Consider the following 24,256-nt stretch of genomic DNA (forward strand, 5'->3'; position numbering starts at 1 on the left):
CATAACTATGAACAAAAAATCATTTTGATTAACTTCAGCTGCTTAATTACTGCGCATTCGTCATTAAAAACTTCATTTGAAACTCCAAACAGATTAAAGAAACCTAAACATTTACTATCTGCCTATCATAAAGCAAGGCAGACTGGCAGTATTATATGCTGCTGTAGTATAGACTGTATAGTACCGGTACGATTTACGAATACTGTCGGCCATGCATACGCAATTTGAAGAAAGCGGAAAACAACATAAAAAGTCGGCAGATTGTAGATTGTTAGCTACTGAGCGCTGTCGTTAGTAACTCCGTATCATCCTTTCCAAGAAGATGACTTTGATTTTTCTCTTGTTTTGGTCAATTTAAGTATACGGTTTCATATTTTGACTTCATATTTTGACTTCTTGATTTATTGACAATACAAAAGAAATAAAATAGAAACAGTAACGTTGGCGGCTACTATACTGGCGACTACGCTATTTCCAAAATAAATCGTATGAGACCGGAAGACGAGATAATGTAAAAATTTGCAGCCACCTGTCGAAAAACAACACGAAAAATGTTTTGTTTCATTGTTTTTCCCTGACATTTCTATGCGCTTGGAATTCCAAATACAGAGAATCTGGAATTCCAAGCAAAAATTGGAATTCCACGGATTTCCTAAATTCCAATTTCCAAATCCGAGCCGCCCGCGAGGAGCGCGGATTTGGAAATTGGATTCCATCCGTGGAATTCCATTTTCCTTGGACGGTCGTTCCTTATAACAAACACAAACATCGCTAAGCAAAGTTTACAACGCAGAATGGTTTAAGGTATGGTAAGCCGTATGCCACAAGAACAGAAGATGCAATCATACCAATCCCGGCGTCGTGCTCCACCCTTCAGGGCTCATAATACCAGGCATGCAGATGCCAAATTTTTAAAAAATGAAATTCGCTAACGGGATTTTAAAAATGACTTTAGGTTTGTTCTTGGCAGTTTATCTACGAAATTTAAACGTAATGTACTTCGATCGGCTACTCACCAGTCGCTACTTTTGTGCATTAGAAATGTACAAGTGCATGACTGCTGATGAGCGCAACGACGTATACTCTGCATGGTGATCCAACTGACCATTGTATTTCATTTTGCAAAAACCGTAAGCCTAGGTCAAGATGCATGGCTCATCCTCACCATGGATGCGATCACCCAAATAGCAAAAACGACCACGTACTAGCGAATGCTCAAATTCTGGTACGTATTAGCACAAAATTCTCTGATCACATAAAATCTGAAGCCGTAAGCCTTCGGCCAGGAAGAACATTCTTAAGCCTTTTCAAGAGGTCTGCCTCATTCATGTCAGGGGAATGCGTATCCACAGAGCGACTCTGGTCATCTGGAGGAGAGCTGGTTACATTCTCTGCATAATTCTGAGGCTTTTTCGGCATTCCATCATCACTGTTGGACGATTCCGAGTCGCGGTGCGTTCGGGACCGGCTCTTTTTGTGCTTCTTGCGTTGTTTCTTTTTCTTCTACGAGAAGTAAACAGTGTCTCAATAACAATCATCCAACATATGCGAGTGACAGGTAAACCGCAATTTCTCATGTATTTATAATCAACTTGTACAAGCCAATGCGTATCCAGTCTCCAATCGAGAAATACCGCATATACCTTTTTCTGTTTCGACTTATGATCCCTAGTTTCGTCTTCGCTCCTTTGATCTTTGGCCGAAGAAATCTTCTGCACAGCGACATAAGCAGCTAAAACCTCAGGAGGCGGTTTGACCGGCCCAACCAGTGATTCGGCAGGTTTAACAACGGGAAATTCCTTTTTCTGTAGCGTTTTTGCCATCCTGTCTATTTCGAACAGTTTCTGGAAAGGTTCATTCTGAGAAGGATTAACGGGGAGATCGTCCGCCTCTTCAGCTGCATCCTCTACATCCGAACTAGCAAAAATAGCGCGAAATAAGTCCATGGGTGGTCGTTCGCCAGTTTCTTCAGCAGCCTGCAAAAACATAAAGACTGTAATTCGAAGCTAAAACAACATTTCAAAATTACCTGAGAAGCTTCGGGCTCCTGCGCAGGAGCAAGCGGCACTACAGGTAAGGTAAGCTTCGCCTTCGGAGCATTTCCAACTGTCACCGAACGCGAGACAGCAGTTGCCGGTGGTATTTTTTCGGCAGCAACTTGTTCCCCGCTGTCCTTCGTTGGCTCGGAAGAATTTCGTTCTTTCGGCAAAGACATTCCATCAGGAGCGTTTAGGAAATTAAACAAAGAAAGTTTATCTTTCTTTACTTTCAGCAACCCAGTGATGTTTGAACTATAAATTAAAGAGTTTTTCAGAAAAACTCATTTCCAGTACAGAAGGAAGGTTCTTACCCTGGGTATGGGTTAGGAACATTGAATCGCTTGCACATTACATTATGGGGATGCCATTCCAAGGTATCGCGTGTTAATCGTCCGTAAAGCTTTTTCTTTACCGCTTCTTTTCTCTCCTGGCTTACGTCCTGTTAACATAATGATAAAACATTTCAGCAAATTTAACCCTCGCTAAAAACACAGAAACAAGTGATAGCGCCTTGAACCATGCAACAAACAACTCACTGCCCGACGCACGTTTCATACTAGCGCTTCCAAATAACCAATTGCTACCGTGGCAGAATTTAAAAAAAACGTTAAAGCTAAAGTACAGGCAATTACAATTCACTTACCGAAGAGTTTGTTGATACTTCCACTTCAGTGGAACTTTCTTCCTTTGCCTGAGCACGGGTAAATCTTGAAGCCATAACCCCAGCCATCGGCCGATAAAGGACAGCCGCTCGATGAAATTCCATCCGTTCCCTTTCGCGTTCCCATTCCGTCATACTAGCTCCGACGTCCATCCAAACTTCTTCGATTGCATCTACCATTATCGAAAACAGACAGCAATTTAACACAATGTTACTACCACGTTCACTGACTGCACCACATCATATAATTAATGGACCAGCACAGCACAGTACATAAGTAATTTCTATCGTAAATTTATTCTAATGCCCGTGAAGTACAAACCTTTATTTCTCTCCTGTCTTTTCCGCAAAAATAGATCATACCTCTGCTGCTTCGCAGGGTCTTTTTCAAAAGGACGAAATGTCATCTTTGATTCAAAAGTGGCAGAACAGCCAAACAAAGCCAGATTTTGTCTCCGCTGTTCGTCTACCGTCGCGGTTGGGGGCTCCGGTTCTGGAATTTTTTCCGGCTGTGATGAGGGTGGAACAGCTTTCTCGGCACCACTCTGCTGAAATGCCGGTAACCGGTTTCGTTGAGCAGCTGGAATAAGGTCGAAGACGGATGTGACGACCGGTGGCTGTCTCCCTGCATTTTCTAAAACTTCGCTGCGCGACTTTGCATCATGTCGATGCATTGTCTGAGTAGGACGTTCATCGCTCGTTTTTGTTTCCACTGCAGCCGAATCCACCATATGGATTCCTTTAAAACCTTTCGGAATAACAGGTGGTGGATAAATTTTTCGGTCATGAAGTGGCATAGATCCACGCTGAAACCCTTCCAAAACCCGTTCCCCGTACCCGGATTCGATGCCTAAAAAAGAAAGAGCAACTTCATTTATTCGCTAAAAAAACAGTTTAGTAACAATCTGTTGTTCGAAACTAAATTAGCATCATCATATAAAGAAAACCCAAATCCTCAAATCATCCAGTACTACACTAAATCATACTTTTCATATTTCGGTTCTTTTTTTCGACAGCTTCTCCGCCAATAACGCGGTCATATCGTGAGAAATCGTCCGTAGAGTAGATGTCATCATCGTCGTCCTCAAACGCTCCTACGCCAAATGCTTGGCCTGTCATTCCTTTTTTCTTAGTTTTGGCAGAAGCCGTTGGAGCTGTTACTAGTACAGTCGTGTCCGGCTGTTCAAAAAGGCTAAAATGCTCGCGTGTCCCGGACTTTCCGGATAGATCGATTCCTTTATATCCTAACCCATGGAAATTTGATTTCGCATCAATTTTTGGAACCACAACGTCGTCTGGTGAAAACAATTTTCCTCCAGCACGGCTATCAGCATCCTTAAGATAGTATTATTATTTATGTGCTAGTTGGGGAATGGTGGAAAGACGTTATTACGATTTGCACGGCACAATAAAAAAAAACCTACTTGAGCGTCCGTAAAAGTTCCGCTTGGTATCAATCCTTGCTGTACCCGCCGAAGATATTTATCAGTTTTCCGTAAGCGTGGACCAATTCCCTGACCAGGCTTCCAGCCCATCTTTCTTAACAAAGTCACTCCAAACGATTCACTGCAGATAAACCTAGGTTAATTCTCTCTGTTTTCAGCATCACCTGTACGCTTCAGTTCGCAAACCTCAAAGGCGCCAACATATTCTTGTAAGGATCGTCAAATCCACTGACACCGTACTTCCGCTTCTCATTTGCACCGGACTGGGCAGCAAACGCGTCTCGGGTTGTCACTTTCTTCGGAGCTATGCCATGGTCTGTAAAATCCTAAAACACAAAAAAATCAAAACAAGTACTAAAATTACAACAAACGATTCTGGACTGAGGAATACGAGTACTTGCTTTAAATAATTTTTAAGACGATTTTTAGAAATACAGTACATTGTTAGAAACTATTTTAAAACAAGTGGATGCGAGCAGATGTCGAATGTTAACGTAATCCCAAAGCCATGATGAGAATCAATTCCCACTAACTATTTTCGATATGTAATGTACTCGTATTTATGAAATAAAAGCGATCCATTCCCACCTCCCGAAACGTTTTACTAAGGAGTAAAAGTGAACGAATCCGCGAAAAAGTCAAAATTTAAGCAATCTTTTTAAAAAATCTGCAACTTCTGGATGAATTTCATAAATCACTGACTCACTTCCGTGTCCATATAATCTTCAGGGCGTTGGCTATTTCCTTCCGCCCGGTTCTGTCGAGAAGACTGGAAAGTTCGCGGTGTCCATCCTAAGAGCGAGCCGATTGGTCTGAATTGTCTCCCATGCAGCCACGCTTACTTTCGATCACGGCGTTAAATAAGGACTGCGTAGTGAGCACAATACCTTCGATGGAGCCGACCGTGTTGAAGTACCCGGCCGAAAATCCTCCAGTAAAAGCGCCATGGAATCTCCTGCGTCCCTTTTCATCTGTGGCAATCTGCTCCTGGATTGGCACGGGCTTCTTGCCAATAGTTTCATCTGTAGAACGGGATATATACTCTGTTCACTGTTTTTACAACATCAGTGTACAACAAAGTGTGTAACGATCCTTTTCAACACTTCCAGTACCCACACCTTTAAAGTGGCAAAATCGTGTAAAACCTTCAACCGTGCCGCGAATTTATAATTGCCAATGCCACAACCACAGTTTGTAGTTCGTACCTTCGTCCAGTTGTTCGACAGCCGTGCCGTAGAAGTTAAGGACATCAATGTTGTCATCTTTCTCGGACTCTGCCATCTTCAACTTCAAGGCATATGGCAAACGATCACAGTTCACAGGTAACTGAAGAAGACGAAGGGCTCGGTCTCAGTGAGCCTCAGGGCAATCAATCGTAAGATTATCAAAATGGGTTCGCATCGCAGAAGAAAAAATGCGGACAACAATCATCATAACATGGACAGAAAATAATATTACTGTAACAATAAAATTGAATAAATCATAAATGCGGGAAAAAATTATTTTAAAGCATTCCTGATTCCATACCAGAAAAATTTAAAGCTGATGTAACAGTAGCGCCATCTGAAGGCGGTGGGCAAATGTTCCAACAGCTGATTAGCTTATTTAGCGGTGAACGGGTGAAGTATCGTACCAATGTATGCCCTGCAAACTTGTTGATCACTTTTATTTATGAGTCTGTTTCCTTTTGATTGGAAATTACGGTTTTGGTTTTTTTTCAACAGAACTATTCAGATACGTTATTAGCGGCCAATAAATTATTACCCCATGTTCAGTTTATCAGTTAAGTTATTAGCATGTCTTTTCCGTTCAAGCAATGAAATTCTCACAGAATCGAGCCAGCCAAGCCCAAGAATTTACGAATAAAGAACCGAGCCCGAAAACAAACTATCAAAAATCCGCGATCAGACGACGAATTTGGATAATTTATTTCTGGCGACATAAAATGCGGCAACCAGGGAGCTTAGTTGGATCTTTTCGTTGCACCCTGAAGCAAGTCTATGCCTAAAAAAATTACAACAATAATAAAAACCAAAATTACAGCTTCGTATTTATAAAATGCGGACGTACTCAATATCAGCCATTTTTTCCAGCAGATAAATGCGAACTGGACCAGGAAGCTCAACTACAAAAAAATTACCGCCATTACACGGGCATTTTTAACAGTCTACACCTAAATAATTCGGGTCAATAACGTACGCTCGCCGACAAAGGAATGAATATTTTCCAATATATCCTGGACTGCATAACACTTTCCTGTTCGCAGATCGTCCACCTCATCTGCAGCTTCACTGAACGGTTTATTCATCATGGTGGTCACTGCCGTTTCGATTTCCGACTGTAGAGGATGCCCGGCGCAACTGTACACATTATCAGCAGTGATATTTGCATACGCCATCCATGTGCACTGCAACAGGTTAAGAGCCTTGCGCATATCTCCTTTAGCCAGACTGAGAATGGCGTTCATGCCGCTATCATCCCATCGGGCACTAAATCAGACGAATCCAATAAGCACATCTGATATTTCAAAACCAGTCGGAATAAGATTTTATAGTCTTAAAAAACCAAATTCGGATTTTAATTTAACAGCATAATTCTGCAGAACAAATAGTTTGGTAGGTCTGAACAGGCAGTTTTTATACAAAAAACAGAGCAATATTAAATACCTACTTTTCTTTTTTCAGAATGACTTCCAACCTTGGCTGAATCTGTTCCATTGTCAATGGTGCGAATCGGAATCTGGTGCATCGCGACTGAATGGCAGGAATAATTTTGGAAAGATAATTGGCAATAATGCAGAAACGGCAATGGTTGGTGTACTTCTCAATGACTAAAAGCAAACAGCAAAAATAGCCAATAACTAATGCATTCAATTTCCATCACTGCGCCTTGTCGGTACTGGCGATCAAGGTTCCAAAAAACTAATAACTATAAAAAACCCTGGTCTCGGAAATTCTGAGCCTTAGTGCAATACATGTTTAATACCTCGTCGCAGCGCGTTTTGAGCATCTTTGGTCATGGAATCCGCCTCATCCAAGATAACCAGTTTTATTTTATTGCTGAAGACATTCTTCGCACTAACGAAATCCACAATTTCCGTCCGTACAATATCGATCCCGCGATCGTCAGATGCATTCAGTTCGAGCACCAACGACGGAATCTCCCTTGGTTCGTACAGCTGTTTGATAATCGCCAATATCGTTGACGTCTTTCCCGTCCCAGGCGGACCGTAAAACAACAAGTGCGGTAAACGATCTTCCTTAAGAAACGTTTGCACTGCAGAAAAATGAACAAAATACGGTTAAATACCTATGCTTATCACAAGCAGCTTGGGACAAACAATGTCGCAACATTAAACAAATCTCACAGAAATTTAAATATCCGATTTCAGGACATTAATAAATATTAATAACAATTATTTATGTGAGCAAGTACTCCGGAGTTCGGGCTAAAACTCACGTGTGGAAAGAATATTATCGTGTGAAATCAACTCCGTCAACGCGCTGGGTCGATAGCGTTCTACCCATGGCAGTGTATTTGAGAGAGTTCCCATGCTGAATCTGCAATGCATTAAACGTTAATAACGGTTAATTGAAAATTTTGCAGAGCCAGGCCAAATTATAGGTTTCCGGAGTGAGCAACGTTAACTGGGTACCTTTTATCGGTATTCCACTAGTCCAGGCGAAAATCTACAGATTACACCAGACAGCTATTGAAACTTGAAGTTTTGATTTGTGAGAGACTCACAAAGCTGCAAATTTCCACAAAACAAGAGCTGCAACTACCTATGCCCTGACAGCTTTTTAGCATTTTAAAATCGATGTGCGAAGCAGGTGCGCGCTCGGTTTGCGTGCCGAAGTTGTCGCTATCGCATGCCACCCACGGGTGCTGCGCCAGATTCAAAAGTCTTGCTGTTCGCTTCACTGTTTACAATTTTACAGAAAATGTTTTACTGTAATAATACTGCCCTCTAGAAAGCCTTTAGTTACGTCCAATCTGTTGAGGCTATAGCTTAAAAAATGCAGGAAAAAAATTTAATAAGAAAAATAGAAAGTTTGCAAGTAAAAAGTTTTTGGAGAAGCGAGATATCAACGATTAACGCTTTTTGCGTTTAACATACTCCTCTACGGGGCAGTTTGCCATAGACTTGTATGCTAACTGCAATTTATTTAAGACGTTGATATCTCGCTTCTCCGGAAACTTTTTACCTGCAAACTTTCTATTTTCCATAATAAAATTATAATAATTACAATAAATTCCATAATAAAACTATAATAAAAAGAATAAGTTACACTTAATTCTCAAGTTTTCCCCTTTTTGCAGCATAATTCGTCAGGTTCTTTTTAATTTATTTTGCTTCAGTTTTGCCAGTTTCGCCGGTTGTTCAGACATCTTTTCAGGCCGCTTCTTCCCAAATTTTAAATCGAAAAGATCGTCACGCTTATTATTAACATAGTTCTTCAACAACAGATTAAACGTTTAGCGCAAAAGAATGTACTCGACTTCTACGTAAGAGTTACACGAGCAAAGATCAGAAAGAGGGTGAGTCGGATTTTAGTCGGATTTGACGATCCCGGCCGTTCCGTAAGCAAATCTTTTTTTCTTCCTCACGTTTCTACTTTGCTGAATCCCGCCTGAGCTGCTCCTTCACCGCTTTTCTTTTTCGGTCCTAAACCAACAGAATAAATTTGCAGCCACATAAAATATTCAAGCGCGTAACGTATTCAGGTAATGCTTTAACTCGCACTTGTTCTACAAAATTTGACGGATTACAAAAGCACATAAATACGTACAGATAAAATCTCCGCTGTGAGCGAGGTGCTTGCAGAACTTTGGGATATCGGGTTATTGCCGAGCACTGGTTCAGCACATTTGTCTATCGTGATGATTCTGACAGTCCAATTCATACGAGCATCACGCGGTGTACAAGTTGAGCAATTTAAACAATCACCGAGTATCTGAAAATAATGCAAAAGCTTTATTTACTGACCACTATAGCTCTCGCATCATGTTACTTGTACTTGCAAAATGAACTCAAAATACAGTATAGAAATAAAAAAGTTTCAAATAAGCATTTGAGCTACCATCAGGCTGTATCAATTGCCTACCTTCACAGTTCGCCCTTCCTAACCTTTTCATATCAGTTGCATAGGCGACATGGAGAAATCGACGCTCATCCTGAAGCATATCACGGTGCCTTGTTGGAATCCATTCCACATCAAAGGGGCGCAGTGCACAGTCATCAAAGTCCCGCGTAGTCCCGTTCGTTGTGTCAGTCGTATAGCCGATCGTGTGACAAACTGCATGTAGAGCCAGTCTTTGCCACAACTGTTCGCTCGGCACAGCGATAGTTAAAACGATAAGAAAACGATAAACGACATTCCATTTCAGGTTGTAATAAACATTTAGGCAACCTCCAACTATTAGGAAAGAATGAAAACGACAATATGTACAGTACAGTACAAAAACAGGATGCGAACTCATACTATTTCAGAAATAAATATTGCGAAATAAGAATAATTACCTACTAAAATGAGTGAAAAAAGCAAGATTTTCGAATCTGGCGCAACACCCGTGGGTAGCGGGCTCTGACGACAGCTTCGGCACGCAAACCGAGCGCGCACCTGCTTCGCACATCGATTTTAAAATGCTAAAAAGCTGTCAGGGCATACATAGGTAAGGGGCATATCTGCAACGCGAAGATTTTACAGGGATTTTTTGTTTCGACCCTTAGCTGCCATTCGTGTCGTTTACGAGGTTTAGAAAATGTCACAGTAGTTTGAGGTTTCCCTGTTTGGCTGCTATCTGCAACTTTTTTTTTAAAAAAATAAGCAAAATCTAAACTGTCTAAACTCTAAACACATGTTAAAAAAGTCAGTGTCAAGTTGTGCTGACTGCGGAATCTTTCATTATCCAAATTAGTATGTAATTGTAAAACTGTAAGATGTAAGAACTTATTTTTTATCAGTTTGTAAATACTAAGTTAAATATAAAATAGTACTTTAAAATAACACTTGGTGTTGTGCTGTGGATATCGTATTCGGTATTGAAAATGGCAAATAAGCAGGCATTCGTGCCTATTGTCGTCATATATTTAAAGTGCATATTTTTCTGACGTGTGAGTGCAACAAAATTGCATTGGCCATATTTCTGGACACATGATGATGACTTGATGAGTGAAATCAAAGTCCGAAGCTGTTGAGGTAAGTCGCAGTTTTCAGGTTCCTGTGACTTCTGCTTACAGCACTGGAGTTTGGCTCTGCGCCTCTCATAAAATATTTCATGGCGCATTTATCAGAGTTTTCTAGGATGAGTAAAGCGCGAGCCGGGGTCCCTATCGAACTTCACATGGACAGCCTCAGTGACGTCCGCGAAGCTCTTAAAAAGGCCGACCATCAAAATGCTAATTCTGACAAATTTGACGACGCTCTTATGGAGGATACTCTGCATCTAGGAGTCGGAGCACGGCTTAGCGCTGGCTCGCAGAACAACGGAAACCACGCCGGTGACTGCGATGGATCGTTATCGTGGCACGAGAAAGTCATTGTCGCTGTGGAATCTCAGTCGTGTTCGGAGCTGGAGAACCTGTTACTGCATCCCAGCACCGTTGTTGGTGAGATTCAGCGGTTCGCCGAAGACATTGTTATAGCTGTAGCTTGTTCACTGTATGAAGTCTCCTCGGATTTTGAATCTGTCCTGCAAATGCTAATGTTTCTCATCGTGGAATACGGTAAGCCTGCGGAGTTAATCGTTGTCTTTCACACTTTTTTCGACAAGGACGAATTTCCCGGACCGGATTGTGCTACGTTTTTTCTGCCGAATATCCAGGCGACTTTGTTGAAGCTGGAAAAATTTCGTCTCATGGAACTGCAGTCCATGTTGTCTCAGATTGATTACTTCGTTGCGGATTTCCACTGGAATGCAACAGCGGACGACGATTTCACCTCGCTGGTGCATCTGCAGTCGTTAGTTTGTGATTTTGTCCAGCCGTTTGTAAATGAAGTATCTTTGTATCGTGAAAGCTTTGACTTACCTCCCGAGAAGGATTTCTCGGCGCTGGAAATCGTGAAACGTTACCGCAACTGCATAGCGCGTGCCTTGTTGCATATTTTAGCCGAACCCCTCGGAATCATGCCAGTGTCGTTTGCCGAGGGATTTAAATCGTACCAGAGAATAATCGGGCTTCTTGGGAAGGTAATTGGCGATTTCACAATATTCTCGCGGTGGTCGGAGTCCGATCAGAACAGCCATGAAGACGGCTACTGCGAGGATTACCAGATTCCCATCAATTCCGACAGTATTGCCAATCTGGCGTTTCTTGTCCGGTATTGCGCTGTTCAACCTAACCATTATCCATCACCACTCTGTGCTGTGTACTATTTCTGTGATATCTTTGTGCCTTTCTCCAACTCGCATGGAGTGTACGCCTTGCAGCAACATGTTGAATTTTTGAAGTGCCTGCTGGATGAGTTGTCCGAGGAACGTTGGACAATGGATAATGCTGACTTTTCTGCCTTGAGTCATCTTGTTTCTGACCTGTTGGTACAGGCTAGCGCACATCCCAATTCGAAAGTCCGTCGAAAAATCTACTTCGTTGTATGTACAATGTTCTCTCTTTTAAGCCCGATGTTCTTGATTAATTTCGTATTGACTGTGTGGAAAGAGGAGCTCATGCAGTCGCGACCGAATGCGCTGGAAGTCCTAACTATGGTTGTTAAGCGTCCGATAATCAACCAGCTTCAACTACCCAACTGGAACGAGGACCACATCACTGAGCGGCAGTTTGTTTGTCTTTTTAAAACGTTTCTGCAGACCAGACGGGAGGGATCTGTGGCAGATTGGGCGGGGTTGGCGTCGTCCATAATGGGAATTTTCACTATGATTCTGGGCATGGACAGAACTAACAGGACTGGTATTTCGGATTTAATTAGTGGGATGGAGGATTTTTGCAACTATTGGGAAACTGAATTACGGGCCGGATCGGATGCTATAAAAAATGATGCCTGGGTTGCACAAGAGGAAAGCCGTACTGAGCAAAATCGGGCGTCCCGGGGATCAGCTGGTTTGTCTGGGAACGAGAGTGTCGAAACGGTGGGGGAAAAAGTCGAATCGCAACTGGCGTGGTCAAGTTTGATTTCGATGGCCGTCGACAGTTTACGAAATCAGTTGGCTTTGCACCGTTAAAAGGTGTTACGTGCATATGATTGATGTTGCCTCGTGCTGTTTTACGTACAGTAGTTTGATAATTTGATGGACTTAATGATTTTAACCTTATTTTCTGATTTGGTTCTGTTATAGCACTTGTTATAACATATGCACCCAGCACTGTTGTCCTTTGATTTCGTTTCAGTTAAGAGTCGGTTAATGTACGGTTAATAACACGCGCAAAAATCTAATGGTTGCTTGCTACTTGTAGCAACATTTTAAGAAATTCTTGTTCGCCCTGAAATTCCTAAAAAAAGCCAAAGAAAGCTAACCGGAAAGCCGGGAAAGGTGACGTAGGTGCAAGTTTTTATTGCAAAGTATGTAGTATGTATGTAGGAGTACGAGTAGTCAAAGTACAATACTTACAAATTATTTTTAATCTGCTAGTTGGATATGCACTGGTATTTGGTATGAACCTAGTATGAACCTACTATAAATCGTACCTAGTACTCCGGCATAATTCATAATTGTAAAAACGCTTACAGATAGCTCGTTTTTGTATTGCGCCTGTGTGTGACTTGCGTGAGTTGCGACCACCCTTAGAGATGTATTAAAAGTTAGCGCAAACGAAAAGCGTAAAGGCATCGATGCCAGTGGCATGCCACAGGTTTTGCCTTTGGAGGCGCCAGTCACAGTCGCAGTTTAAGTAGTGTCACAGTACTTTTGGATCATTTTGAAGAGAAAGAAAAATTTTTATACAGATAGTTTTTAGTGACGAGTTTATACTCTAGGACAGTCTAATTGTAATTGTACAATAAGTAGTACCGTAATTTATTTTTGGTGTGCTATTTGAGATCTTGAATTAGCGACCACGGTAAAGAACTCAAAACTGCTGTTGCACTTTGAAATATACAGGTCGACTTGGAGAAGCCTTCCACCTGGACCACAAAATTTTTTGGTGCGTGAACTGTAAAGGCAGAAAAGCTGAAGATCGATTCCCAAGTACGTAATTAAATTCTTTGGAATTTGTCGGTACAGTAAATCGATTTCGTGTTTTTGACATTAACGAAAATACCGATTTTTCGGTGTTCCCTTGCTGGTTGCGAAATAGGCTTTTCACATCAGCCACTTTCTTCTTGGGTAAGCAGTGAATTCTTAATCGCGTTTTGTGCGCACTTCCAGTGACTTCCTGTCTGATAGTACGATTCCTACTTTCGATAAGATTGCCTTCGATCGCGTAGACATAACCTGTTTGCATAGACGTATTTGAAAATATACTTCTAACATTTGATTTATGCGCATTTGTTACTTACATATCTATTACTGTAAGTTTCTCCGATAAACTTTTTGTAGCAGTAAACGGATAGTAGGTACATACTTTGGATGGACTGCCAAGTGCCAACATGACAACCATCCATATCTATTTTTAGAATGCTTTCTGCTTATTTGTGCATTTTTCCATGCGTACAGTAACTATGTGTAGTCACTGCAGTTCTATGACGTTTTTGAAGCGCATAACTGATTACATTTAATTTTGAAGTCTTTTTTTACTCTAATAAAGGAATTTTCGGCAGTGTGTGCCGTGGTTTTGATTTCCTGACCAATATTATAGCGTTCTTTAATATTCGTACACAGTCGTAATTTTTAACCTCATCGCATTGGTTGTGATTGCACTTGTTTTGTTTCCTAGAATTATTTTCTTTCAGATGTTTATATGGCTCTCGGAAGTTTTAATTTTGGCGCTCTGGGACTGGCCGAGAACGCCGACGTGTCCGATGTCTTCGAGCGCGCCTTTAATCCAACATTTGTGAAACTCTTGTCGCAAACTTCCGTCCCGAAAGCAGAATGGCAGCATCTGTTTTTCACCGTCTACAAATATGTGATATGGTTCGACGACGCAGACCACGTGCTGGCCACCAAGCTGTACCAGTGTCTGCGCACGGACGTCGAACAGTGCGCACAATCCGTGGCCGAGTACATCAACGAAGAGGACGATCGGATCTTTCTGGAGAAGTACGTTAAACGCTGGAACGACTTCTATGTGCAGTCGTCGCATGCGCCTCTCCCGTTCCATTCCGTGGATACGGCGCTGCTGGAGCAGACAGATTTCGCGCGGCAGAGTAAGCACGACAAGGACTCCATGAAGCCCATTCAGCGCATGATGCTGCAGGTGTGGCAGGAGATCGTTCTGACGCCGCTGGCGACACGGCTGCTGAAGATTGTCGCGGACATGCTCAATGTAGAAAGGGAAGGGGGGTTTATTTTCGGCGATCTCATTGTCGGCGTACGGGATTCGTTTTTGTATGTCAGTGCGTCCAAATCGTTTTTCGAACAGAATTATGAACAGGTCAGTCGGCTACTTCATAGCGAGATATTCATGCAGCTTGTACTTAGTTTTTTTTTGTGCTTATAATAAGTGTGCAACTGTGCGGAGTATGGCAAGGAGTGATTACTTCCTTTTGGGCAATTTCCATAATTTTTACTTTTCGCTCGGTTTAACTGAAATTGTAGCACGTAATGCGGTGGTTAAAATATTTTGTGCCATTGCTTCAGTTAACTCAACTAACTGCAAGCGCCATCTTCCACTGTTTGTCGGAAATTCAGTGTCTCTTTTTGTACGTTGTAGGTGTACATTAGCAGTCTGGAAAGATATTTTATGCAAGCGGCTACCTCGCGCTTTACCACAGGAAACGTGGTTGAATACTCCACATGGGCGGAGCAGACTTTCCATGATGAACATGCACGTGCCAAAAAGTACCTGAGCTCGTCTCCCAAGTATAAAGAACCTGTCAATCGAATGAACGAGCGTTTAGTGGAAATTCTGATTCAGAATCCGCAAATTTATGATGCTGTTTCTAATGAAGCATGCCGTTTGGTCGAGGAACGACGAAGTGAACCCTTGAGCGTTTTGTATCAATTGTTGGACCGTGTGCCGGAGGGATTAGAGCCGTTAATCGCTGCTGTGCAGGCATATATCGTTCGTAAAGGAAAGGACGATATGCTGGAATCGGCTAGCGTTGTGGCCTCTGATCCTGAGAAATACGTGGAAAAACTCCTGGGTTTGTTTCGGTCTTTCTCCCAGTTGATTATTGATGCCTTCAACGAAGACCATCGATTCACGTCTGCTCGAGACAGAGGCTTCCAAGAAGTGGTCAACGATACTAGTGTGTTTTCCTTCCAGCTGAAGGGCCGAACAGGAAATCTGGAATCTCGTTGTCCAGAGATGCTGGCTAATTTCTGTGATTCTTTGTTGCGGAAAACCGCTCTTAGTCGACGACTGGGGTCGGAAGAGATTGCTCAGCGATTGAAAAGCACATTGCAAGTGTTGAAGTATGTATCCAGCAAGGATATTTTTATGCAGTTTTATCAGAATAATTTGGCGAGACGGCTTCTTCTTGGGCTCTCGGTTGATTCGGATTTGGAGGAAGAGATGAGTAAATGGCTGGCTAATGTGGGTATGCCGGCGGAGATCATATCGCGAATAAATCGGATGTTCATGGATATCAGAATCAGCGAGGATCTTAGTAGAGCCTGGCAGGAGTATGCGAGTGGCGCGGGTTTGCGATCGAGGAATGGGGAAATCGATCCTAAAGTGCTGAATGTTTGTTCTTGGTCGAAACCAGGCGAACGGACGGCTTGCGCAATTTCGCCGGAAGTGGAAGAATTCATCGTTGAATTTGAGAAGTGGTACTGCGAACGATATCAGGGACGCAAGCTCGTGTTGGCGGGAAACAGTTCCAACATGGTCATTCAGTTCGAATCACGAATGGGGACGTACGAGCTTGAAGTGACGATGTTTCAGTGGGCAGTGCTAAAAGCTTTTAAAGTGAGTTCGTTGCTTGTTTTTGACACGGAAATTTTTCCGATACCAAAATTCATACGGTATGGTTGTCATTTGATTGTATAGCTACGGTAATGGCATTATTAATTGTTGCTGCAGAAGATTATTTCGCAAATATGACAGAGAAAATTTTGTTTTTTTTGGACTTTTAGGATTGTGGAAAAGCAAAATTGGGTTTCGAAGCTGTACAAATGGCAACTGGATTGCCTCTTGTCGAGTTGAAGCGCACGCTTTGGACGCTTTGTACCATGTCGAAATGTGGTAACCAGGTGATGGGCTTTGCCTCCCGGGAGCGGTGTGATAATCAAGGTAAGGTTTAGAAATTCATTTTTATGAAACTGCTGGTGAACAATTATGTTTGTCCACAAAGGCTCTTTTTTCAGGAATTGCGTCCGGGTTTTCTGCAAAAGATATAGATAAACATACTGTGTTTTGGCTGAATATGAATTTCGCACCGGTTCGTGCTGGAAGGCCACAAAGACGCGGCCGGATAAATTTAATCGGGAAGCTACAAATCGGTTCGGATCGGTCTATTGAGGAGGATCAAGAAGGCATTGCGGTGCTGCGAGAGCTGCGTGTTCAAGAAGCGATAACCAAGGTGATGAAAACGCGGAAAACGGCTTCCATGACAGAAATCCACACTGAGACAATTGAATTGTTGAAAAATTTGTTTGTCCCCACTCGTAAAGTTCTGAAGGAACAAATTGAATACCTTATCGAAAAAGAATATATATCTCGTGATGAGCGGGATTTTGGTGTTTTCCACTATGTGGCTTGATGATAGTGTATGTTGTTAGGCGAAAGAATTTGTTTTTACAGTAATTTTTCCCGGTGAGAATCTCCGATGGCATGACTTTGGATTTTCGGCTGTACTTTGTTGAAAATAAGATGTTTGCCTTTTCCAGCCCTGTTTCGTAAGCAAATTCAGCAGCTGTCGAAAAGTTATGGATCTCCCCCTATGATAAGAAGTCAGAACATGATAATGCAGTTCCGAATAATTTTTGAGCGGATGCTGCCTTCGGATGAATAATTTTTGAGCGGATGTTACAGTAGTACTGTAGTCAAGACTCCTGAGTTCACGGTTTACTTGCTGGTGTATTGTACTCGTAAGTCGTATACACCATCTAGTCACAGTGGAGTTTGGCTACCGGTAATGAATCAGTTGGATTGTCATATTTATTTGGATAATTCTAAGCCGTGTTAATTTATTGCACAGTAATGTTAATGATTAATTAGCACAAACGAAAAAATCTTGAATTTCAAACTAAAATTAGAGTAGTACTTACGATAATTAATAATTGCCTCTTGAAACACATTTATATACAATCGTTACTGTTTGCACTCGTACTGTACAGTACAGTAGGTGTCTTGCCAACTTGCCATAATTAAACGGCACAACCACAGTTACCACACCACTACGAGTACGGGTACGAAGTAGCGTGCAAGTCTGCAAGACAGCACAAAATCTTCAATCATTTTTTATCCCCGTGCAACATTTTCATCGTTACACCAAAATTTACTATGTATATTCTGATACTTTCTACAAACAATAATCAAGTACGAGTGTGAGGAAAGAGTTAATATTCATTGCGTACTTATTTCACTGTTAGTGTACGATACGTATTGAAAGTGTTAATGTTGAAATTACTGGAGGTTTCAGTTGCTCGACATGGAAGATAGACGATTTCATCGAAAGGGAGATTTTCCGTATCGCCCTCGACCGTACAATCACTACAATGCCAACCATGGTGTTTATCCTGCCCGACCACCAGAACATCCTTTCGGATTTCGAGGTAATTTCCCGCGAGAATATGCGCAAGATCCTGTTGCAGAGAGAATGAGGCATCCTTTTAATTCTCCACCCGGACCGCCACTGATCCATAGTCAGGTATTCCAGAATGCAGCTGTCGTCGGACATGGTCCACCTTTCGGTGAATTTGATGGGTATCAATATCCCTTTTCTCCTGCTCCACCATTCCCTGCGCTTGCTCCACCACAGATAGCACGACTGCCATTGAATGCTTGGCCACCGCTGGGTCCTCCAGGCCCACCTTGTCGTAGGGCGCTTGTTCCGCACAACCAAGCTCCGTTTCCTGAACATTGCTTTCCTGATGTGCGACCACCAATCCGTAGTGGCCCTAGGAATAGACCATTCCCGTAAGAGTTTTTTATTATTTTGGTGGAAATGATTTTCATCGCGCAGCTCAAGTTGAATGTATTTTGTTGGATGCTCCTATGTCGAAATTTACAAATTTTTGATTCTGTTTGCCAGTGTTGGTAGCTGAAAGTTAAGTACAGCCATTGTGCGCCGATAAAGCAATTAAGTAATTTTATGAAAGGCGTTTTAATTTTGTGATAGCTGTGCATGGAATTTGGTGTGTTTGTAATATAAGGAACTTGCTTACTTTATTCGGATTTTTAATTCGGTTTCTTATTAAGCGAATATTTATTAGTCACTATGCCTGTACGTACCTATCTATGTTTTATTAATTCATTAATAGATAAATATGTCAGTATTTTTTAAATTCTTGATGTTAGTGTAAACCTGGTTACGAGATGCGTTCATCAAGTGGTATTTTTTGTTTAGAAATAACGCTCCGGTAAAGTTTCCCCCTCCGCGAGCCCCGTTTGCACCTACGGAAGGTGGACATCCGAATCGTAGCGCGTTCAACGGACTCTCACAATTACCGCATCGCTTCTGCAGTAATTTCGTGCAACCATCTGGTAAAGCAGACAATGCAGCAGTGGATATAAGCAAGTGCTCTGTTGAGGAATTGCTCGGTATGCGTAAGTTTGCGGACGCAGCACGCAAGGCGATTAAGGATAAGCAAGTCACAGCGTTTCCGTTGGATTGGTTTGTAATGCCGCTGTTGTGTTCCGGAAACATTCAGCTGCTGGAACAGTACGTTGCGGAGGGGAAACAGTTGCAGGAGAAAATGGTCCAAATGGTTATGGTTTTATGTGGACAGCAGATTGTTGTTGATAAAATTCTTCGCGTAAGTATAAATGAAAATGCCTTCAGTACCATAGGATAATGTATGACTCCAAAATACTGTCGATATATATATGCCTGTAGCCGTTTGAAATTTGAATGTGAGTTGGGATAATTTCTGTTCTCGTTATTATTCGGAAATTTGTTTTAGGACTTCAGAGACATTTGCATTCCACGCCAGTGTGCATTGAATCAGAAGTGCATAAAGAGGCATGCAATAACCTGGGTAACCAAATTTAAACTGGATTTGAGTATTATTCGTGATATCCATCTCGAAAGATGCCGGGCCGCGCTAGTCTGGATGACCAAAGCATCCACTTTTGGAGATATCAGTGAAGCAGCTTGGTTAGAAACCATTGCAGCTACTGCCGAACCGTTTAGTGATTCCTTGATTCCGTTTTGCTTGAATCTTCTCTCTCGTTCACCAAAACAAGCGTACGCGCTTGGAAAGCTGATGGTCTATTGGGAAGTACCTGTATGGAGAGGCCGAAGTTCCGAAGAAATTTTGTCCAATGCCGTAAACATTTTCCCAAGCGAAGAAGGTGAAGGAATGGTGCACAAGCTGAATTTGCCACAAGATCGAATTGTGATGGTTGACTCTGCCAGCACTTTTAGCACAGCTTTGCCTCAAATCCAAAAATCGAGTGTGATAGGAATCGACTGTGAATGGTATACACATCCAGCATATCAGGAATCGGCACAGCTGGCGTTAATGCAGATCGCTACTGAAACGCATTGTTATCTTTTGGATATCCCATCATTAAAGCAACTCCCTAGCGGTATGTGGTAAATTATCTACTGAAAGGTATCTTTGAAAACATATTTTTTTTACAATCCTTTCTGGTTTTTTGTGCTTGGATTTCTTAGTAGACTGTTTTCAGTATCAGGTATATGTTGTTTATCAAGACTTGGGATGGATGTTTCATGTTGTAGGAGTGATGGAGTGGACGCTTCTTGGGGATGTTTTTTCATCCAGCAACATAATAAAGCTTGGATTCGGAATGGATTCAGATATACGAATGTTGCATAATTCTGTTCCGGAATTGCATGATGCGCTGCGAAAGTTTGCATTTATGGATCTGAAACAACTAACGGAGCAACTCCATAAACAGATTCCCGATCTTTTCGGTATGTTCTGTTACAGTGTCCCGTGCTTGAGATTAAAATACTGACAGGACAGTACGTAATTTTAAACGCTTTGATAGTGTGGCTTTCAGGCTTGGTGTAAAATGCATGATTAATTCTGTAATAGTTTCTCATTTAAATTCTATTGCTGATAATTTCGCTAAGAATTTTTATTACTTAGTAATCTTACACTGATTCAATCAGATTTTAAAGTGCAGTGGAAATCGGAAATTGTTTGGTTTTATGAAGATACTCGTAGTGAACGTGAGAAGTCGTGCAAACACGCCGCAGCGGTCATAATCTCCCTATCCACACTGAAAATGTGGCTGTTTTTAGTTCCATCAGGAGAGCCTAGTCCTACCATAGAAGAGCCGACAAACCCACAGCAAACAAATGAACCTGACCAAGAGCCAGCGAAAGCGGGGCCGAAACCACAGACAAAGTTTTCTTTATCCAGTATCGTAGAAAAATTGCTAGGATCTCCGCTTTGTAAACTGGAATGCCGATCAAACTGGGAACGGAGACCACTGCGGGAAGCTCAAATCAATTATGCGGCGCTGGATGCTTACTGTCTTTTAGAAGTGTACTGGCAGCTGGAGAAAGCGTGCTCAGAACGAGGCCTACCTTTTCCCCCTTCAAGCTCAGAAACTCACCAAAATAAACATGGCACTTCAAAGAAGGCCGAAAAGCGAATGGAGCGGTGGATGAAAAAGAAGAACCAAGCGAAACTAGATACGGACAGCGCAGATGTGACTGAGAAAAACGATTGTCGAGAGAACGGAACTCAATCTCCTACGATTAGTTCGGGCGCATTAAAGGTAGACAATAATGATTCTGATGCAACGAGCGAAAACGGTCAGTGCTCGAAGGGGCTGGAAAAAAATAATTCGGATGGTGTCATTCGGAACACAGGAGCCGAAACTTCTCAGAGTCAGAACCAATAAATATAGTGGTGCGGCAGTTGTATAGTTGATGTCTCGTATCTTGGTGTGATGCCGGAGATTAATTACAGCCCATTGTGAAGAGTTGTTATACATACCGTAATTCCTTTTGTTGATTTTTGTGAATGATTTGCTCATAGACTCAATGACATAATAGAGTAAAAGTGCATTTCGGTTTTCGGATTTCCTTAGAACCAAGTGGTGTTGAAATGGAGTTTTCCTTGCTGTTTTGTGTCAATGCTTTTCTGAATTTTTATTTTCTTGGATGTACACCTTACGGTTATCACGAACAAAATTTCGAAAACGGAAAGGTTTTCGCTTGAATTCTTCGCACGTCGACATTCCTTCAGGCTACAGCAACCTTCGGATGTCCATTCCATTAATACTGCTACAACAACTACAAAAAGTAATCGCGCAAAATGTCATCCAGTAATGAAATTCGAAAGCCATCGTGGAATACCTGTCTGTAGTATGCAATTTGGAAACTCATTAGATACTGCTGAACACGAGCTACACAGTTCACGTTTCCACTCCATTTTGAAATGAACTCCACACAACTTGGTAAGCGCACCATTTATTACAACCCAAAACATTCTCAGTTATCACAAGTCATCTTTAGCGAGATCAACCGGCGTGGCAATCTGAACTCACGCAATCGACAGTCCCACTAGCGATGCGCTGTCCTGTTCTATCATCCGACCGCCGATTCACTGCGCTGTGCTGCACAGCAAGCATGCAAATACGGAAAACTGCCTGGACTTCTCTGTTTTCTCTTTCGAGCCAGTCGATTTCCAGAGGGCCGCTTAGAGATTTCCAAAACTCCATTTTTCCAACTGCCCTTTCAACGAACAGTTTCAGACGGTAAACCTTACCCGTCAAATCATCCTCTATTTGCGACATCACGTCGTTTCCTTTCGCCATCCATGTTAATCCTCTGATTCCAGCATCATTCTGCACCGGAAGTCCACAGTTGTCCAAAATAATACTTCCAGGTTTTAATAAATCGATAAGTTTCGTGCGCTTTAAAACCTCCAGGTCGGAGAAGTTTCCGGGATAGATATTTGATATGAAAGAAACATTTTCATCCGGTTCAGTAACAATCAAAACCTTAACTGTGGGAACGTCTGCAGCATTGCCAAAACGTTTCTGCTTAGGCAAACGCATTTCGAAGCAATGCAGAACCAATATGCCTTCTTGATGTGTTTTTGAATGATAAAATCCCAGATTCAGGGGCTGGCGACAATCCGGCCATGCGGCAATTTTACTGAATTTTTCCCGCATAACGTTCATCCAGCAATTGTAATATTCCCCTACCGTAACCTGACTGACATCGAATAATGTCGAGATCAGTCCATCTGCCAAGCCAGTTTTCTATTTGAACAAAGTCACGAAATACTGATCAAAGTAGCTCAACGACATTGTCTTGCCGCGTTTTCGTGAGCGATCGGGATTTTGATTTTTGGACCGTCTAATCGGTATCCGGTCAACAAAATCGGAATTTTTACCATCCAAAAAATCAAAAACGAGCGTATGCAGAAGCGCATACGTGGGAATGCCGGTCAGGTGCTTGATAGCTGCGTCGTTATCCTTAAACTTCTCAACCCGAAACTCCAGCTCCCTGCACGTCTGTAGATCATTCTCCAGTTCTTGCTTTTCCCGTTTTGCTAGCTCAAGAGACTCTTTAAACTGCGATTCTTGAACGGTGCATTCTAAGCGAGTAGCATCTCTTTCCGACTCGACATTCTTCTTCTCGGATTCCAACTTTTTTATCACATCTCTCAATTTCCATAACTCCTGGTCTGTTTTCTCTATAGACTGTTTCTGTAATTCTTTTTTTTCTTTGAGAAGCGATATATGGAGGTCCAGATTGTTTCGGACTGTTTCCGAAAATTTCAATCGCTTTGTGGTCTCTTCCTAAAAAACAAAAAATTATCAGTGAAAGCTGATATCACACAATACCAAAACAGCGCAAGAGGCAAAAAGCGTCTACAGAGTATTGTCAGTGAATCAACTAACTCTACTTTGTTTGTTAGCTAAATTTTCAGGTACCTATTTTAGTTATCAGTATCTACCTATGACAAGATTGCACATTAGTTGACACTACTAGGTATATCACCCACAGGGATGCATAACACTCCATTTGTTTTAAACCCAATATACTGTAAATCAATAAAAAGTTAGGTTAGTTTTTATACAAAAATGAAAAACACACTTCAGGTGTTTTCATCTTCGTATAAAAATCGTAACTATAAAATATTTATATATGGTGCTTTTCTTAGTTCACTGACCAGTTTCTTCGAAGCGTCTCTCGCTTCTGCCCGCGCTTTCCAGAGCGACATGGACAATTCAACAATCTTCCCCATAGCCTCGTCGTAAGCTGTTTTCAGCTCCTCCGGAGACAATACACGAGGAACACTAGCGGAGGCGTCCACTATTTGACGGTGTTTCCTTTGCCTTGCAACATGGATTGATGGTCGCAGGTGCGGAGGTAAACAGTCAAACAGAGACGGAACAGCACTTTTTTTTTAAAAGGTGGCGTTTTAAACCTCTGTAGTCAGATTCCATGAAGTGCGCACTGCACATTCGAACGCCAGCCTTGGGTTGCCAGTTTTTCCTTCTGCACAGATGTGTCCACTGGCGCCGCCGTGTACGATCTTCCACCTTCGGAAATACGAACATCCTGATTCCTGGTGTTTTAGACGTGTTCCGACAATGGGAAACCGCGCAGCTATTATAACCAGATTTTTTCCGCTTTGGCTGAGCAGCTGGTTCAGTAACTTCAACTGGACCAGGAGCATTTTCGATGCAATCAGAACTGGCGGACGCAGTTGTATTCGTGTTATCGTGCTCGTCCTCCACATCCATTTTCAGTGGTGATTGGTGACCAAAGCATACATTCAGCATGCAAACAAAATAATTTATTAAATTCTTAAGGTAAGTTTACCTTTAAAATACAAAAGTTATTATAAGTAACTTACAAGTTGCAATTAATTTGTTTAAGTAATTTACCGGAAAATTTAACAGGCAACAAAAGTTACAAAACACAAACATATTTTGCTGAACGCAG

The 24,256-nt window shown here is 42.0% G+C and overlaps 6 protein-coding genes and 1 long non-coding RNA gene across 11 annotated transcripts; 3 read left to right on the forward strand and 4 right to left on the reverse strand.

The window, feature by feature from the left end:
• Positions 1-1,097: 1,097 nt before the first annotated feature.
• LOC129602066 (G patch domain-containing protein 1-like) lies at positions 1,098-5,639 on the reverse strand. Its single transcript, XM_055501024.1, has 12 exons — positions 5,351-5,639; positions 5,033-5,167; positions 4,852-4,937; positions 4,332-4,471; positions 4,125-4,266; positions 3,687-4,035; positions 3,023-3,550; positions 2,683-2,873; positions 2,351-2,478; positions 2,030-2,291; positions 1,644-1,976; positions 1,098-1,503 (listed from the first exon to the last, which is right to left on the reverse strand). The coding sequence occupies exons 1-12, from the start codon at positions 5,424-5,426 to the stop codon at positions 1,252-1,254; spliced, it is 2,622 nt and encodes an 873-aa protein (XP_055356999.1). The 5' UTR covers positions 5,427-5,639; the 3' UTR covers positions 1,098-1,251.
• A 263-nt stretch (positions 5,640-5,902) lies between these two features.
• LOC129602668 (replication factor C subunit 5-like) lies at positions 5,903-7,969 on the reverse strand. Its single transcript, XM_055501758.1, has 7 exons — positions 7,801-7,969; positions 7,605-7,705; positions 7,131-7,421; positions 6,816-6,975; positions 6,345-6,634; positions 6,216-6,270; positions 5,903-6,149 (listed from the first exon to the last, which is right to left on the reverse strand). The coding sequence occupies exons 2-7, from the start codon at positions 7,696-7,698 to the stop codon at positions 6,050-6,052; spliced, it is 990 nt and encodes a 329-aa protein (XP_055357733.1). The 5' UTR covers positions 7,699-7,705; positions 7,801-7,969; the 3' UTR covers positions 5,903-6,049.
• A 513-nt stretch (positions 7,970-8,482) lies between these two features.
• On the reverse strand, positions 8,483-9,756 carry LOC129602824 (uncharacterized). Its single transcript, XR_008692444.1, has 3 exons — positions 9,254-9,756; positions 8,939-9,103; positions 8,483-8,814 (listed from the first exon to the last, which is right to left on the reverse strand). It is a non-coding gene; the product is annotated as an uncharacterized LOC129602824 (long non-coding RNA).
• Positions 9,757-10,018: 262 nt separating this feature from the next.
• Positions 10,019-12,582, forward strand: LOC129602559 (uncharacterized). 2 transcript variants are annotated; one of them, XM_055501605.1, is made up of 2 exons: positions 10,019-10,348; positions 10,444-12,582. In XM_055501605.1, the coding sequence occupies exon 2, from the start codon at positions 10,455-10,457 to the stop codon at positions 12,327-12,329; it is 1,875 nt and encodes a 624-aa protein (XP_055357580.1). In that variant the 5' UTR covers positions 10,019-10,348; positions 10,444-10,454; the 3' UTR covers positions 12,330-12,582. The 2 variants fall into 2 exon arrangements, with proteins under 2 accessions (XP_055357580.1, XP_055357579.1); XM_055501604.1 differs by having other exon boundaries at positions 10,454-12,582.
• A 411-nt stretch (positions 12,583-12,993) lies between these two features.
• LOC129600808 (cullin-5-like) lies at positions 12,994-17,053 on the forward strand. 4 transcript variants are annotated; one of them, XM_055499426.1, is made up of 5 exons: positions 12,994-13,292; positions 13,997-14,637; positions 14,917-16,116; positions 16,284-16,440; positions 16,515-17,053. In XM_055499426.1, exons 2-5 carry the CDS (start codon positions 14,005-14,007, stop codon positions 16,907-16,909), a joined length of 2,385 nt encoding a protein of 794 aa, XP_055355401.1. In that variant the 5' UTR covers positions 12,994-13,292; positions 13,997-14,004; the 3' UTR covers positions 16,910-17,053. The 4 variants fall into 4 exon arrangements, with proteins under 4 accessions (XP_055355401.1, XP_055355392.1, XP_055355409.1 ...); XM_055499417.1 differs by having other exon boundaries at positions 12,994-13,248; XM_055499434.1 differs by lacking the exon at positions 12,994-13,292 and adding an exon at positions 13,301-13,430.
• A 538-nt stretch (positions 17,054-17,591) lies between these two features.
• On the forward strand, positions 17,592-21,539 carry LOC129599603 (exonuclease mut-7 homolog). Its single transcript, XM_055497889.1, has 5 exons — positions 17,592-18,288; positions 18,719-19,127; positions 19,275-19,902; positions 20,057-20,251; positions 20,585-21,539. The coding sequence occupies exons 1-5, from the start codon at positions 17,801-17,803 to the stop codon at positions 21,190-21,192; spliced, it is 2,328 nt and encodes a 775-aa protein (XP_055353864.1). The 5' UTR covers positions 17,592-17,800; the 3' UTR covers positions 21,193-21,539.
• Positions 21,480-24,216, reverse strand: LOC129599616 (uncharacterized). The gene is made up of 2 exons (XM_055497899.1): positions 23,478-24,216; positions 21,480-23,103 (listed from the first exon to the last, which is right to left on the reverse strand). The coding sequence occupies exons 1-2, from the start codon at positions 23,550-23,552 to the stop codon at positions 22,561-22,563; spliced, it is 618 nt and encodes a 205-aa protein (XP_055353874.1). The 5' UTR covers positions 23,553-24,216; the 3' UTR covers positions 21,480-22,560.
• Positions 24,217-24,256: the final 40 nt, after the last annotated feature.

This window comes from Paramacrobiotus metropolitanus, unplaced genomic scaffold, assembly GCF_019649055.1.
Source record: "Paramacrobiotus metropolitanus isolate TYO unplaced genomic scaffold, Prichtersi_v1.0 Parri_scaffold0000004, whole genome shotgun sequence".
Lineage (NCBI taxonomy): Eukaryota > Metazoa > Tardigrada > Eutardigrada > Parachela > Macrobiotidae > Paramacrobiotus > Paramacrobiotus metropolitanus.

Excerpts from the sequence above, each read along its gene's own strand:
- LOC129599616 (XM_055497899.1), bottom strand. The coding sequence starts at position 23,552 with ATGGGGAAGATTGTTGAATTGTCCATGTCGCTCTGGAAAGCGCGGGCA. Across the intron at positions 23,104-23,477 it reads GAGACGCTTCGAAGAAACTG|GAAGAGACCACAAAGCGATT; the intron begins GTCAGTGAACTA and ends TTTGTTTTTTAG.
- LOC129602066 (XM_055501024.1), bottom strand. The coding sequence starts at position 5,426 with ATGGCAGAGTCCGAGAAAGATGACAACATTGATGTCCTTAACTTCTAC. Across the intron at positions 4,036-4,124 it reads GAACTTTTACGGACGCTCAA|GATGCTGATAGCCGTGCTGG; the intron begins GTAGGTTTTTTT and ends TACTATCTTAAG. Across the intron at positions 1,504-1,643 it reads ATAAGTCGAAACAGAAAAAG|AAGAAAAAGAAACAACGCAA; the intron begins GTATATGCGGTA and ends TACTTCTCGTAG.
- LOC129602559 (XM_055501605.1), top strand. The coding sequence starts at position 10,455 with ATGAGTAAAGCGCGAGCCGGGGTCCCTATCGAACTTCACATGGACAGC.
- LOC129599603 (XM_055497889.1), top strand. The coding sequence starts at position 17,801 with ATGGAAGATAGACGATTTCATCGAAAGGGAGATTTTCCGTATCGCCCT. Across the intron at positions 19,903-20,056 it reads ATTAAAGCAACTCCCTAGCG|GAGTGATGGAGTGGACGCTT; the intron begins GTATGTGGTAAA and ends TTCATGTTGTAG. Across the intron at positions 20,252-20,584 it reads ACAGATTCCCGATCTTTTCG|TTCCATCAGGAGAGCCTAGT; the intron begins GTATGTTCTGTT and ends GGCTGTTTTTAG.
- LOC129600808 (XM_055499407.1), top strand. The coding sequence starts at position 13,585 with ATGCGCATTTGTTACTTACATATCTATTACT. Across the intron at positions 13,616-13,996 it reads TTACTTACATATCTATTACT|ATGTTTATATGGCTCTCGGA; the intron begins GTAAGTTTCTCC and ends ATTTTCTTTCAG. Across the intron at positions 16,441-16,514 it reads GGAGCGGTGTGATAATCAAG|GAATTGCGTCCGGGTTTTCT; the intron begins GTAAGGTTTAGA and ends CTCTTTTTTCAG.
- LOC129602668 (XM_055501758.1), bottom strand. The coding sequence starts at position 7,698 with ATGGGAACTCTCTCAAATACACTGCCATGGGTAGAACGCTATCGACCC. Across the intron at positions 6,635-6,815 it reads GTCATTCTGAAAAAAGAAAA|TGCCCGATGGGATGATAGCG; the intron begins GTAGGTATTTAA and ends CGTCTGATTTAG. Across the intron at positions 6,150-6,215 it reads GAAAAAATGGCTGATATTGA|GCATAGACTTGCTTCAGGGT; the intron begins GTACGTCCGCAT and ends TAATTTTTTTAG.